Source organism: Diceros bicornis, chromosome 10 (genome assembly GCF_020826845.1).
Source record: "Diceros bicornis minor isolate mBicDic1 chromosome 10, mDicBic1.mat.cur, whole genome shotgun sequence".
Classification (NCBI taxonomy): domain Eukaryota; kingdom Metazoa; phylum Chordata; class Mammalia; order Perissodactyla; family Rhinocerotidae; genus Diceros; species Diceros bicornis.
The window spans coordinates 36482411-36498767 of NC_080749.1; the positions used below are offsets into that span (position 1 = coordinate 36482411).

A 16357-nucleotide genomic window follows, 5' to 3' on the forward strand; every position below is an offset into this window, starting at 1 on the left:
ATTAACTCTTAAAATTTGGTTGATTTAAAAACCACACTTGCTGCATACCTGCAGTTGCAGATTATCTAAAAAGTTTGATTCTTGCCTTTTTACTTGGTTCCTTTCAAACGTGCTCAAGTCAAATTCAACAAGATAAATACACTCCACAGAGGTGATTAAGTACAGTATTTAAAAACAACTATCTCCTACACCACTAACTTACCTTATGAAAAAACATATGAATGCAAAAAATTATTCTTTGAATAAATGCAAAAACTACATCTTTGAATATAACTATTCATTCAATTGGAAATAAATAGAAATACCTGTTTAAAGTATATCCTCAGCAACTCAAAATAAGTGGTTACATTTTGGGACAATCATTTAACCTTACTTCCTCTACATCTAGAGTTATACATAAATTCAAGACATTTGTCATTTTCTAATATAACGTTTAGATAAAAAATAGACAATATCTGCACAAACTGTTACCACATAGAATAGAACCTCACCATTTAATAAGTCAATTGCCAGTATTCAAAATTTAGTTTGCTAAATTCTCTCAACCTGGAGAGTTTAGAATTGCTGAAGTATACACTATTCCTTCAGACTCTAAGAAGGTTAGCTTAATTCCTATACAGGGAAGTAGCCTAGTACAGCTATTAAGTATACTCTAGAGTAAGACTGCCAGAATTTCTATTCCAGCTTGGCCACTTCCCAGCTGTGTGATCTTGGGCTAATTTACTTAACCTATCTGGGCCTCAATTTCCTCACCTGTAACATGGAGAAAAACAGTATTCATCTGATAGGATTGTGTAGGGTTCAAATGAGATAATACACAGAAGGCACTTAGAACAGTGCTCAATAAATGACAGCTGTTTTATTACCATTGCCCTCCTTCAACTACTATAATGAAAGTATCTCTTGTATTGCTCCTTCTCTCATTTATCCCCTATCAGTCAGGTAGGCACTTCAGTTCTTTAAAGGCATCTAATAAATACTGTAAAACCATCAGCTTCAGTAGGAATCAACACATGTAATAAGAAGTCAATACCAGATTAAGCATCACATTTAGTGATGGCTCTGCAACGCCACTGTATAATTCACTTAATTCTCTGGGCCTTACTATTACCATCTAAAAATTGGACATTCACCTAGCCAACCCACTTTCCAGAGTCAGGAGGATCAAATTCAATAGGGTGTATGAATCTTACAAAGTTATATACAAACATGGTGACAGAATCATAATTCTTTCTAACACAGATTAGATATCATAATCCTATTCCCTGAAACCTTAAAAAAAAAAAACAAACGTGAAAAAGGGTAAGTAAGTAGTTTAAATTATTTAGTGTTACTTAGCCCACTGTCTCTTACTAAACTTGAAACTAACTTCTTAAATGAGGGTACAGAAAATATAAAGACAAAACCACCAGGTATGGATATGTGACACAAAAACTCAGAAACAGAGCTGAATGAAAATGAACTGTATCATTTTATTTTTAAAAAGCTCTAAATATACTGGAGATACAAACACAAATTGTGGTGTCTCAAGTCATACAGAATTAAAAACTTTAAAACTTACTCTAAAAAGTTGTCTAAGTCTTCTCTTGTACACAAGCCCTCTAGGACGTAAGCAGAGAGGAACACAAGACTATTACTATCCTTTTCCCCAAGTCTTTTAAACTAGATTTAGTATTATATTTAGCTAAATCGTTATATATTTGTCTATATGAAACTTTAGTTTCTTCTCAATCGTGGGCACCTTTACGACACAGAGCATGTCTCACTTATGTACGTATTACTGGTGCAAAGGATAGTTACACAGAGCAGAAACACAAGCGCTTGCAGTAGACAACTTTACGACCAGTCCTTATTTCTGCATAAAGGCGAGAGACAGTAATCTTCTATTGTATTTAACAAGTATATGCTCATAAACACACAATGATCTTGAAATTACAGAAAATCACCTTTCAGAGAAGTAACAACTTGCCTGATACCACATGGCCAAAGAAACTATACCAAACCCGTGTTTTCAAACAGGAACTTATTGCTCATTTATTAATCAAAAGGTAATTTAAAAAGACTTAGCCCAAACAGAAGATCAGGACCTAATGAGTAAGATTACATTTGTATTATAAACAGAATTTTGATAAAAAAGTCTAAGATAAACGAGATGAGAACTTTGTTTAAAAAAAAAAAAACAATAAAGACCTCACACAATTCAACAACAAAAAAACGAACAGCCAGATCAAAAAATGGGCAGAGCATATGAACAGACATTTTTCCAAAGAAGATTTACAGATGGCCAACAGGCACATGAAAAGATGTTCAACATCACTAATTACTAGGGAAATGCAAATCAAAACCACAATGAGATATCACCTCACACCTGTCAGAATGACTATTACTAAAAAGATGAGAAATGAGTGTCAGAGAGGATGTAGAGAAAGGGAACCCTCATACACTGCCGGTGGGAATGCAAACTGGTGCAGCCACTATGGAAAACAGTATGGAGACTTCTCAAAAAATTACAAATAGAACTACCATATGATCCAGCTATCCCACTTCTGGGTATTTATCCAAAGAACATGCAAACACTAACTGGAAAACATATATGCACCCCTATGTTCATTGCAGCGTTATTCACAATAGCCAAGACTTGGAAGCAACCTAAGTGCCCATCAACGGATGAATGGATAAAGAAGATGTGGTGTGTACACACACACACACACAATGGAATACTACTCAGCCAAAAAAAAGTGAAACCATGCCATTTGTGACAACATGGATGAACCTTGAGGATATTACCCCAAGCAAAAAATAAGTCAGACAGAGAAAGACAAATACTGTATGATTTCACTCATATGTGGAAGATAAACATATATATAAGGAGAACAGATTTGTGGTTACCAGAGGGGCAGGGGGTGGGGGGAGGGTGAAAGGGGTAAATGGGCATATGTGTTCCGTGATGGAAGGAAACTAGACTTTTGGTGGTGAACATGATGCAGTCTATACAGAAGCCAAAATATGAAATATAATGATGTACACCTGAAATTTAAACACTCTTATAAACCAATGTGACCTCAATTAAAAAAAATTTTTTTCAAAGCCTAAGGTAAAGCAAACTATATTTCAACTCAGACCAATCCTACTTGCTGGCATGTTTAGTCCTTTAAGAGACATGGCTAACAGCCTCACTCAGATTTGGAGAAGACTCAGATTTCCACTTTGAGTGCAGTGTACCAAGGAAGAAGCTCCAAGAAGGAGCTTTTCTTTCAAGCCCCTCATGCAAAATATCACATCTTTAGTAATCAATAACTACAACTAGCTTTTTTTTTAATAAACAGAAGAAATGTATGACTACTTGACTAGAGAGAGAAAGAAAACAAATACAGAAGATTCATCTCCACTAAATTTCCCACTGTCTAGAAGTATCATGACACCACCAGTGAGACGATGACAAAAGACAGTTCAGCCAGGCATCTGAGGAATGCCTGTAAGCTCCTTGAGTGCAGGGTGTATACATCATTCATTTTTATACTAACACCACAGTCAAGAGACTTAAATGTCTATTGATTAAAAGAAATATGAGGGTATGGAAAAAGGATATAAGAATGAAGGACTAACAACAACTTCTACATGAGACAGTAATCTACTCGCCCTTACTTATAAACCTTCACAACTTAGACTTATTATTTCTCTATGTAAAAAACAAACAAAAAACTCTAGTACACAGCTATGGGATATACACAGGTACCAAATCTTTACTATCTACTGATATACCACTCACGATGATTGGAAGTCATGTCATCAACATCTCTAACAAACCCAATTAAAAATCAACAGGTTAACCTGTGTGTACTAACTCATTTCGATGCTGTCTTTTCTCCTAAAGAGCAGACTAAATGGTTAAGTGGACCCAATTCAGCACTTCTCACAAAACGCTAATTCTGTGCAATGTTAATTCAACGCAACATGCTAGACAAAGCAAAATAAACAGATAAGAGGGGGGTAAGGGAGACCGGGGAAGTGGGGTAGGGGAAGCTGGTCAAATAAAACAAAGAAATACTGAATAAAAACAGTTTTAAAAGGCTTTTCCAAGACTTCTCAGAATCTTTATAAAATATTCTGCCCTGTGAATCTCGGGGGGGGGGGGGGGGGACGACAGTTCATTCTTCCAAACTTACATGGTCTTCTTAGATCTCTCTAAACACTTCTCACACTAAAAAACACTACAATAGCTAAAGTTTTTGAATCGATGAGCTCATATTTAAATGAATTGCTACCTAAAGATAACAAAACTTATAGTATCATTAGTAAAACCAATCAAAATTTAACTATACACACAGCCCAAAAGTTATACAAACATATTAGGTCTGGGTCAATCTATTTTTAAAAAAGTTCCTGCCTGGTAATGTAAACGCATACAATTACCTAGTTTCAAGAATTATGAGCAGATAACCTCATAAAAAGTCCTTTTTATCACTGGCTAATGTCCAATACAATGGGATGGATTCTGTAAATACTTGAAAGTAAGGGTAATTCAAAAGCAATGGCAACAGATCAGTTTGTCAAATCAGTCAGATAAATATAAGATACCAACACTTTGGATTTCTCTGGAAGGCATATATTTCAAATCATCATTTTCCCTAGGGTATGGGAAAATCTGTGGTAAAACTTCTTAAAGAGATGATCATCAAGAAAGTCATACAGATAGAAATACATCTGTCTGTATTTAAAATAAATGGAAAATAATATTTGTTTTATTCAAACAAAAATTACTTATTCATTTCATCTTATCTTCCATTTCTGTCAAACGAAAAAGCAACAGTAAAGAGGCAGACACTAAAAACAAATATAAGTCGTAACAATGTATAAAGTCACAAGTAACCACTGAAAACAGTCACATGTAACATCCACTGACTTCCTGGCTTTATTGTAGGAAAGAATATGTGTGTATTTCATTCATTCAACAAGTATTTTACTGAGCACCCATAATGTGCCAAGAACTGTGCTCAGCACCTATAGACTTCTTAAAAAGCACAGAATATAGCCCCTGCTCTCTAAGAGCTTACAATCTATTACATCTTGGGAAGACAAAGCAAATAAACCATAAAACAAAACAAGTCACTAAGTGCCCAAATAACTGAAACAGTAAGAGTTACCAGCAGATTACATAGGATTTTATTTTAATAATTTGAAGGGAAGGTATATGCTGGACAAAGTTATTGCTGAGGACCTCCTGGAGAAGGCAGGACTTGAAACAGTAGAACTTAGGTAAGTAAAGGAAAGTTCATGGTGGTAGTGAGCTAGGGGCAGGAAGGCAAGAACAGCAGCATAAGCTGGGTCATGAACTAATACAATCACTCAAGATACCATGAAAAGACTAGCCTGGGTTCAAACTATGGAATGTGAAGACATGCAGCTCAGAACAGTGCTTTGAATTTTGCTATGGGAGATCCTTGCAAGTTAGGCTGTGGAACTCAGACATTATGCCATAGGCATAGAAAAACACTGGAGGTTCTTGGGCAAGGAGATGACATGCTGAAACGTAAGAGAACTTCGGGAGGGGCAGGCTTGAAGCAAGAAAACTAGCTCACAAGTTAAGAGTATCCTAGGCATGGGAGTATAGCGACTTGGGCTCAGACAGCAGCAGAAATAGAAATAAAATAAGATCCGTTAAAGCCTGCCTTACTCAGCATAAGAACAAGAAAATCAAACTCCTTCTAGAAAGCAATTATTCATTTATCAGTTTATTAAAGACAAAAAAAAGTACTGAATAATTAGAATTAGGGAGGCAATAGCAGAAGAAATTTTTTTCTTTATTTCCATATCAACCCATAAAATCTCATATACATAGCGCCTACTCTTAACAAATGATGTGAACTGAATCATAGGCTATTAGAGCTGAAAGGGACCTTAAGTCTTGTACTCCACTCTTCTCATTAAAAGAGAAAAATTAAAGAAAAAAGAAAAAAAGAGCCAGCTAGGAGGACTCTCTTGGGCTTAAGTAAAGGCAAAATCATCTGTGGTAAAGAGGGCAGAACTTGCATGTCCTTTGTGTAGAAAAGACAACAAAAGACTAAGACATGAAAACATTTTAAAGGCAAAACATTATTTACTACAGATATGGAGAAAGAAGATGGCCTCACACATAACTGTATCTTAATGCAAACGTCTACTGGAAATTTTTTAGTATTGCCACCAAGCAGGAAAATTACTTTATTAACATGGTTTTTTTAACCAGTGATAAATCATTATTTAACTCACATATTATTTAAAGTTTATACAACTTGTCAGGTCTCTTCCAGCTGTAAGAGCCTATAATTCTGTAAAAGTAGAAGCACAACTTTCCCATATGAAGTTAATGTACAGTAATAAAGAGGCAACTTTAACCTACAGGACAGATTATTGAAATAAACATGAAAGAAATATTAAGCTCCATTTGATAATTTCCAAATATTTATTACTACTAATAGATTCAGCCTGAATTCTAAAAAGGGCATTCTAGGTTATCTCATGAATTAAAAATAAAATAAAATAAAAACAAATACACTACTTCTTTAATCTAAATAACTTGCTGCATTTGAAAAATTATGAACTCTGGCTTCTGTAGACTGTTATCCTGCCCAGCCTGCATATTATTTTACAAAGAAGTTTTAGAATTTCATCATGTTCAGTAACATTACAAAGACCACAATCATTTAGCAAGTAGGACTGCCACTAATTCTAGCCTTCAGCTGGTCCCAGAATGAGATCTTAATGTGAATTAGGCAACATACATGAATGTTCCATAACTTTCAGTCCCAAAGTCTAAAGAATGTGATTAACTTTTTAAAATTGGATGGTAGAACCCTACCAACTTTATGTCACTGCAGTGAACTATATACAGGCACCCTGCTTCTTCTCATCTTCTGACCACTTACTGTTCATTAATACTTCCCAGAGTGGGTAGACAGAAGAAATGATGCAGAAAAAAGGATCAATTTTACTAATTATCAACTTTATTTTTAAAGTAGTTGTTTACAGAACTTTAAATTAGATTTCTGGATTACTTGAGCATTTAAATTATCCATGCCCTCCCAGTCTGTTATTAAAGCTAAAATAAGAATTAGTTTTAGGCCCCATATTTGCTAGTTAGATGTTAAGAAGAAAAAAAAGGAATAATCTAATTTTAAGAAAAAAACAAGGAGGATTCTCTTGGGACCCCCACAGCTGAACTCTGAAGACATTCATTTATTATCCTAACAGGAGCCAAAAGGGAGAGACAGACTTCTAAACATCTAAAAGTCAGGTACACTTAGAGGCACATGGCATATACTGGCCTAAGAAAAAAAGTAGAATAAAACCACAAGGTAAAATTCTGAGTATTTGAATGGATGTATACCAGGTAGCAAGTAACCTTACTAGGAAGATGGTCACTGATATTGCTAAGGAGAAAGGGCCATAAAGCAAACTGTGACCAGCTTATGTCAATGAGATACATGAAAGTACTTAAAAAAAAAAAAAAAAATGAAATCTGCATTTTACTAGAAATGACTAGCTGGTATCTTGGTTTTGGTAGTGCAATAGCACCATTACAGCAAGGGTAAGCAGGTCATCCCTTGCAAAACTTACCTTGATTGGCCCAATGGAAACAGAAGGCCCCAGAAAAGAGAGAAGCATCTGGCAGTAGCAAATTGTTTTATTTTATCTTTCTGTGGAAAGAAACTAATTTTAAATAAGAACCAGAGCATTTAAAGAATAAATATTTTTTAAAGCTCATTATCTAGTTAGAGCAGCTCTACTAAGAAAACAAGAAGAGCTCCTTGCTGCTTAGAGATGGAAAGAAACAGAAGAGGAATCAGAGTTGTTTCTCCATCACCTAGGGAGTTGTAAAACTTGTGATATTTTAGAGTAACAGAATAAATGGTTCTTTTATTTAAAGAACTGCTACAGGCAGAATCTTTTGGGCCTGGTGCCTTCAAATAAAGATTTTTACACAAAATTAAGGGCTATATTATAAGGAAGAAAACCACTTGACATTAAGCCCGTCTACTCTTAAAGTTAAGTAGAGAGAGAGACAGAGCAAGCTCCTTTCTCCACTACAATTTTACCAATAACTTAAACCATCAAGGCTTAAACAATTATCAAAGTAAACAGTATTAATTAGCAGAAAGATCATACCTAATTGACTGGCTTTCCAAAATGTTTTGTTAGCCTAAATTTTTGATGATTTATTGAGATACTCAAATGGAAAGAACTCAGCCACCAAAGCATACTCTTATTATAGACCCTAACAGGGGATATAAAATTATTCATGGTAACTGAACCTGTTACCTTTCTTGGATGCTTCTCTAGGAACTCAGTTCTACTGAATTCACTGAGTCAGCATTAAAACCTTTTGATCCAAATCACTCCTACAAAATGTCCGTTTACAATTTATGCTGGAGATGGAAGGGACAGCTCAAAAGCAGGAGTGCAGAAGCAATAAGCATTTAAAAAAACAAACAAAATAGTGTAAGTGGAAAATGAACTACTTATTTGGCACTGTGCTATGAAGAATCAAATTAGAATAGAACCTCCCCACCTCCACCCCCACCACACTCGCGCGCGCATACACACAAGAGGAAGCTATTTCAGGAATAAAATTCATTCTAAGCCAAATGCCTAAACAATTACTATTTTCCGATTCTATGCATTTACATGGTCCACCGACATAAATTATGTTGACCTATCAGATAATATTTACTCTTAGAACATTAACATCAATTGACATACTTGGGGGAAAGAAAGTCTTTAAACTAAAAAGCCTAGATGTACACTGTTAACTTAAAAAAAAAAAAAAACCTCTTAGTTTTGTTGCAGTAGAAAGTAAATCTTTTATACAGAAGACTTTTCATTACATTCAAAATTTGGTTAGTGTCACGATTGAACATTTGACTTATTTGAAAACGTTATTCTGGCATAAACTAATTCTTAAACAGCTGCAAATATTGACCCAGATTTTGAAATCTTGACACAATAATACCACAAGCAAAAATAAACAAATAAATACAAAACAAAACAAAAACATTCTTACTTGTCCCATTGGCGGCCCTCCCATAGGGGGCATCATTTGCGGCATCATTCCATGAGGTACAGGAGGCATATTGGCTCTCTGACCCATAGGGTGCATTCCCATTGGGGTATAATGCATGCCAGGGTGCCCCATCTGAAAAACAGGGACAATTTAAAAATTAGCAAATAACAATAAATGCTTCTCAAAAATCTGATTCCCATAATTCAGTTACGTATAGTGGTATAACATTAGGCTGTGTAATTCAACTATTGGGTTAGCTTATACTTTCTCATCTTAAATAAACTGCACTACACTAGTATTTATAATGGGTTTGCAACTGACCAAATTCCAGAACAAAATGGAAAAAATTAAAATCATTAGTGGACAGCAGATCGTAGCTTTTATTTTTAAAGCACACTGACTTAGTTACTAACTTGCTTGCTAAGCTCGGAGGAAATGTATGTGAAAGCCAATTTAAAAACTGTTACAGTAAAAAACCACAACTCTGTCCTATTTCACACAGACAGAAGATAGCCACCTACTGTTATTTTACAACGCTACATATTAAACTTATTTCTAAACTTTTACTAAGCTTTAAAACTCTGAATTTACCAAATTAACTCAGATGACAGTTGGTATTATAAAACACAACAGTATGGGTATCCAGAGACACTTCACTCCTAACAAATAAACACAATTTCCTAATAGAATCTCTAACACAGGTAAAATTACTTTTGCCAAAAAAATTTTTTTCAAAGATTGAGGTCTGTCATTCAAAGACACTAAATGCAAACAACTAATTTGCCCATTTCAATGCGCTTTTGTAAGACAACTACTTTCTTGACTCGTGTGTCCATTGTTCCAGGTCTTAAAACCAGGTATTATCCCCTGCCAATTCCCCCAGCTGTCCTCCGCTGCAGACACCACTACTACAGGTGAAAACAGATTTTGGCAGCCTCTCTTAAAGTCTACAGAATCAAGTCTCCGCCTCCCCCTCCCTGTTAAATCGGGCCTACCTCTCCAAGACGCTCAACCCGCCCAGGGCCCAGCACCTACACCGCGCATCTGTCTAGGCCAAGCCCGCTAGGAACTTCCAGGGTCCCACATCCTTCCCTTTGTGCATCCCCGCCCTCCATTTCTCTCCCTCGGAACATATCCCACCATCGCGAGCTCTTCCTTCGTCCACTCTTATCTTCTTCTCCTTTTGGTTAAAGCTTCCTGTCTCTCTGACTCCGTTTTTCATTGTGCCGCTTTCCCCCTGCCCCACCGATCCCTTACCGAGGGCCGTCTCCTCAGGAAGCCGTCAGCAGAGACCCAAGAGCTGGAGCAGAGGCTTGAGCCGGACAATCTCCGCTCCCCGTCCCCGGGACCCCGCGAGGGAGGATGGCTCTCCATTTCACTCACCATGAGGCCTCCACGCTCGGCTCCCGTCCCCGGCCTCATCGTCGGGCTCAGACTGCTCCGCCGGCGGCCACTGCCGCTACACATACCAACAAGAAGCGATCTGAGTGGCTGGCGCCCGCTGGGGCCAAAGGTTAAAGGCTGCCCCGCGCTACGGGGCGGGATCAGCGGGGCCAATAAGCTGACAGGCTTCCCCGCTGTCCAATCAGAGTGAGCTGCCGACACGCAGCTCTGCGGCGATTCGCCCCCAGCCTCAGCCTCACTCGGCGTCGCCTGCATGGAGGGGGGGGGAAGGGGACGGAGGAAGTTTCTGCGCCGAGTCCTCTGCCGGGAAAACTCCACCAACTTCCCCCCGGGAAGGGAAGATAACCGTGTCCCAGCTTCCCGAGCTTAGACTGCCTCACCCCGTATGGGGTGGGGCCGTGGGGCCTGCCACCTTCACCCCCCGCCCAAGTTACGTACGACCCACAAACCTGAGGCCGCCAGGGGTAGGGTCGGGTGGGGTGGGGGTAGGATAAGCAGCTTCTAGCGTTAGCGGTGGCCGGATGCGCGCGTGCGGTGCTCGAGGCGAAGGGGAGGGGGCGGGGAGGGCGAGAGAGGAGGGGTTGCGAGGTGAGGGTTCGAGCTCCGTACGCACCAGCCGGAGAGCGCGCGCCGGGGCGGAGCGGGAGCAGGAGGCGTGTCGAGCTGCGTGGAGGGAAGTTGTGGCAGGGGTGGGGAGGACAAGGCGAAGGGGAAAGTGGGGTGGGCAGTTAAGGCGAGGCGAGAGCGCCGGGCGGTGAGCTGCCGTTAAGTAGGGAACGCGGAAAAGAGTGCGAGCGTAGCCGGGAAGAAGGGAGAAAGCAAATAGGTTTGGGAATGTGAATCACAGGTGCACGGGCAGGCGCTAGGACCGGGCGTCGGGAAGATGCGGCTTTGGGGCTGGCGGGACGCGCGCTTGCCTGGAGGTGACGCGGCGGTGGCGAAGGTCTTTGGCCGGGACGAAGCACTGCAGGGAGAGGAGACTCGGCTGTCTTGGGCCTCGGCTCGCCTCTCCCTGCGCGCTTTCCTGCTCTCCTTCCCTCCTACTGCCAAGGGGTCGAGCTCTGGCCCAGGGGCGCCCTGTCTCTCTTCGGGCCTCACGGCACCTTCCCCGCCCTACCGCGCACCCTTGCGCACCCCTGCGCGCCAGGGCAGGGTGGTGGAGGCCGTGGGGGGCCCCGGCCGTTGATTGGCTGTGCGAGCGCGGGGCGGGGCGGATGGGAGACGCTCGGCCTCCGCGCGCCGTATCGTCTTTCCCGCCATGTCGTTTTTAGAGAGCGGGAGGACCTCGGTTCCCCTGCGCCGCCGGCTGGGCACTCCTTTCCCAGTCGCTCGGCCGGCGTTTTCCGCGTTCTCTCAGGGGGACGGTTGGGGTGAGGGTCAGGTCGACGAGGAGGAGGGATGCGACCAAGTGGCCCGCGACTTGCGGGCGGAGTTCTCGGCCGGGGCGTCGTCGGAGCCTAGAAGGGGCTCGCTGCTCCCGCCGGACGGGGATGGGTCCCCGGTGCTGCCCGATAAGCGCAATGGCATCTTCTCGGCGGTGGCGGGCGGCCGAGCCCAGGCTCGGCGGTGGCCGGTCCAGGTCCTCTCAATTCTGTGTTCGCTGCTGTTCGCCATCCTCCTCGCCTTCCTCCTGGCCATCACCTACCTGATCGTAAAAGGTATTGTAGTTACGGCCTTGAAAGGCTGTCCAGAGTAAAGTTGAGCCTGGACGTGGCTCTCGCCTTCATCACCCCCCTCCCCATCAAAGACCGGTGAGGTGGTAGTCGCTTTCACCTAAAGTATTCATCAGCACTTTTCTTGGCTCTTCCCCGTTTGCTTTCTCTTTTCTTAAAGGTGGAAGGCCCTGGTACATCATCAGGAGACCTATTGTAAGAAAGTCTTAGTTAAATGGGTACTCTTGAAGAAACAGTATCTTCAAGTCGGCGAACACTTGAGATGAAATACTGGCAAAATTAAGGAGAATAACCATCATTAAAAAGAGATGGTGAAAAGTGTGTAGATAATTAAAATAGGCTATACATGTTCAAAGATTTTAACGGACAGATGATTAAAGATGTGCTATCGTCTGATTCCCATGTACACACAGAATTCCTGGAGGACAAGGATTTCCATTCAGCCCAAGTTTCTATTTTTATAGGTAAAATAATTAGCCCCTCTCGATTTTGGGTTCCCATCCTAGTGTAGTGGTAAAGCTCTATTGTGGGAGCTGTAGTCTGTTCTTTCTCTGATTAATAGTTTTATTTTCCTGTGTCTGAAAAGATGTGCCTTGAAAGGTTTTCCAAAGCTTATACAGAAGGATTGTATGGTTGGGTATTTTATATTACTGTAGAAAGAATCACACATGAGTTTAAATCTCATTTGTCACTCGTATGTGATTTTGGCCAAGTTATTGAAAAAGAAAAATTCAAACAAAAAAAACTACCTTAGTTTGTTGTGTGAAAAGCACCCAACGCGTTGTCACTGAAGTATTACTCTTACTTCACTATTCAGTAGTCTGTTTAGCTCTGGTTTTTATTTTTCCTCATTGTTTCCAAGCTGCTAGTGGGCTGCAGAAGGCTTCTAACAGCTTGGTAATGCTTGGTTTTCATGCAGAAGTCAGATTGGCAAGTTAATGTGCAAGTTGTACCTTTTCATAAAAGGGTATTGGGTGTAAACTGTCAATGTTAAATATTTGGGTGCCAGTGTTTCATTCCTATCAGTCCCCTCCCCTCTTTTTTTCACTGCACCTCTGAGAAGAGTTTCATCTTATAGGTAGTTTCTCTTTTGCTCTGAGAGATTGCTTTTATATCATAAAGTCACAAAACCTCGTATGTGGAAGTCCATTGCAGAAGACATGGATTCTTGCTTATTTTGGAGAATGGAGAAAGGAACTGAACTCAAAACCTAGTATCTGCTGTAGTTTGCATGACATAAAATGTCTTCACAAGGGCCAGCCTGGTGGCATAGTGGTTAAGTTTGGCGTGTTCCACTTCAGTGGCCCAGATTCAGGGGTTCAGATCCCAGGTGCAGACCTACACCACTTGTCAGCCGTGCTATGGTGGCGACCCACATATGAAGTGGAGGAAGATTGGCACAGATGTTAGCTCAGGGTTTACTCTTTCTCAAGCAAAAAAACAGAAAGATTGGCAACAGATGTTAGCTCAGGGCCAATCTTCCTCAGCAAAAAAGAAAAAATGTCTTCACAGCAACATTAGGAAGTAAACATTCCTGTTTTATATACCTGGCAGTTGACTCATATAGATGTCTTATTTGCTCACTGGAGGTCACATAGCTGGTAAATGGAAGCAGAATTTGAACTTGGTTGTTGCTGACTCCAAAGCACTCTCCACAACTCTACAGTGTCTTCCCAGCCTTTAAGCTACTTTTCAAATTATAAAATCATCTTTTTTACCCAAGCACCTTTTTGTATTTACAGAATTACATGCTGAGAATTTGAAGAAAGAAGCTGATGTAGACTCTGGGCTATTAGGTATGGACTTAATTGTCACTTGATTTGATTTTGAGCTCACTTTTGTTTTTCCAGATCGTATTTAAACTCTACAAAATTTTAGATAAAATACTTAATATATTCCCTTGTGCTTTTGATTCAGTCTTGATCTTGCAGACCTTTCTAATGAAAAGACCTTGAAAGACCTTACTGTGTGTGGTAAATTTTATTAGATTTTGTTTTTATGTATGTATGGCATGTGATGTGTGAGTGGGTATACCACACACACTAGGAATACAGTTTGAATACAACTGTGGGTGACTAAGACCCAGAGAATATTTAACGTTTTCTAATTACCTTCTGGAATAGTCTCCCCACGCCTCTTCCCAGGAATTAAAAACAAACACACTTTCTCACAGACTTGGCGAAGATAACATCTTAAGTAGACCTTAGGAGAAATTTAAGTTCAAATCTGTTTAAAAGCAACTTCTTTTGTAAAAAAAAAATTTGAAAAGCATTAGGCATACTTGCACAGGTTAACGATGACTAGGAAAGAGTCAGACTTTCTGTAGACTGTAGCATGCTGTAGTTTACAGGTTTCTAGTGAAAAATTGAAGGGTTGTTTATCTTGTATTTATTTCTCCGCCAAAATGATTTAGAAGAGTTCAGAACTTTACCTGTCTGGCATATTTTACTCCTATTTGCTATAATTATTTGATTGATTGCTCTAAATTGGGGAAAAAAAGTTTGAGATCCTATCTTGCATGTCACCCCTTCCCCCAGTCTTAACTAAACTGTGTAGACTACCTCTTCAAGGCTAATGCCCTCATGATGATACAAAGTATTGTCTGACTGATTTTGCACAAAGGAAAACGTTTGTCTTCAAATTGCACACAAATTAGTTTGCTAGATATCCCTTGAAAACTTGTCTACGTTCTTCTCAACTTCTTGCATGAGAAAACGTACTTTTTACTTACTCATTTTATTAGTGTATGTAGTTATACTGTTTCATCCTTAAAAAACAACCAAGATTATGAGGTTTTTCATAGCATTTATTGATCTGTCAACTCTTGATGTAGTAGAAACAAAATCTTATGAAGTAGGCATGAATTCTAACTTGCTATTTAAAAGTTGGCAAGATTTCACATTTATGAAAAGAATGAGTGGCATTTGTTATCTGCTTTTGAATGGCTTGTTATCAAAAGGCGTATAATAGGGCTTTGTCATTGCCCTGCTTCCTTTTCCACTTCCAGTTAAGTAGTCTGGTATTGCTTTTAGGTGTACTTGGTAGATGCTTAATACAATAACAGCAAATAGGAAGATCATTATCTGAGTCTTTGCTAGTGACATGAATTTACTTTCAAGATTCGGGAACAATCTCAGGAGTGAGGAGAAACCGCTGTATCTTTATGGCAAAAAACCACTGAACGGTAGTTATGGCAAAACAAAGATCCTTATTTTGAACTAATGCTCCACTGGTCAAATGGAGAATATATTCAGCATCACCTAATGGACTATTCAGTCAGTTTCCTGAGGATTAATTTTAAAGTAAGCATAGTTATATTTATAGCAAATATACATTATAACGTGTGATAGAGAATACTCTTCTCTAGCAAGAGAATAAGATTCTTCAAAATCTGTTTCAGAGAATCAGTGATTGAGTTGATTAAGCTCTTATAAGGTTTGAGGTGACTGAGGTAACACTTGCCCTTCATTGGCCTAAGCTGGAATTCTCCTGTTGGGGAGAAAAATGCTAGTTAACCTCTTTACTGAATAATGTTTTGAATTGACTACTAGCCTCTGAATAGTCCACTTACAACAGCTGATGGTTAAAGATAGGCCAGTTCTCTCAAACCTTGACTTGCATCTAAATCAACCCTGATTTTGTTAACTTAGATATCAAGAAAGATTGCTACATTAGCTTACTCCCCAAGAAATGCCTGTTAAATTATATCTTACCTTTTTACAATTGATATAAAAGTTTTCACAGAAAAGAACAATCCAGAATGTTTAATAAAAACTGTTGTTGAAGTCGTCCATTATGGACAGAAAAAGTAGAATGCAGCCTTCTATCAGTGATAATGATTTTGTTGTATTTCACTGTATTTCATGTGGTTTACTAGGAACCTCATAGCTAATGTGATGTTTGATTGTGTTGTTTTTTACCCTTTGTTTTTTGGCATAATTATTATTGTACATATATGTTGTTATCTTTATATTTCAGTGATTCGTGTTTAAATTTTATTGCAAATTGCCTCAATTCTTTAAAAGTAGGTTGGGTTTTAGAAACAAATAATGTGAGCACAGTAACTGCTCTACCGTGAGAGTAGACAGATTGCACACTGCAAATTTTTTTATTGCAATTTAGTCCTAATCCAAGGTTGGCATAGCTCAGTAAGAGCAGATTATAGCAGCGATTCTCATTTTGGTATGTGTAAGAATTACCTAGATTTTGTTTTAAAAAGCACCTGTTGATTTTGTTTCAG

The 16357-nt window shown here is 39.5% G+C and overlaps 2 protein-coding genes across 9 annotated transcripts in view; one reads left to right on the forward strand and one right to left on the reverse strand.

The window, feature by feature from the left end:
* The window catches only part of PRPF40A (pre-mRNA processing factor 40 homolog A), a 59547-nt gene extending 48551 nt beyond the window's left edge, over window positions 1-10996 (reverse strand). The window contains exons 1-2 of one of the 8 annotated variants that reach the window (XM_058548985.1): window positions 10298-10996; window positions 9041-9172 (exon numbers count right to left, since the gene is read on the reverse strand). In XM_058548985.1, coding sequence (XP_058404968.1) covers window positions 9041-9172; window positions 10298-10699 — 534 coding nt within the window. In that variant the 5' untranslated portion in view covers window positions 10700-10996. The remainder of the gene's footprint in view (window positions 1-9040; window positions 9173-10297) is intronic. The other 7 variants (XM_058548982.1, XM_058548987.1, XM_058548989.1 and 4 more) reach the window with 7 other exon arrangements.
* Window positions 10997-11180: 184 nt separating this feature from the next.
* The window catches only part of ARL6IP6 (ADP ribosylation factor like GTPase 6 interacting protein 6), a 39133-nt gene continuing 33956 nt past the window's right edge, over window positions 11181-16357 (forward strand). The window contains exons 1-2 of the mRNA XM_058548981.1: window positions 11181-12102; window positions 13860-13913. Coding sequence (XP_058404964.1) covers window positions 11703-12102; window positions 13860-13913 — 454 coding nt within the window. The 5' untranslated portion in view covers window positions 11181-11702. The remainder of the gene's footprint in view (window positions 12103-13859; window positions 13914-16357) is intronic.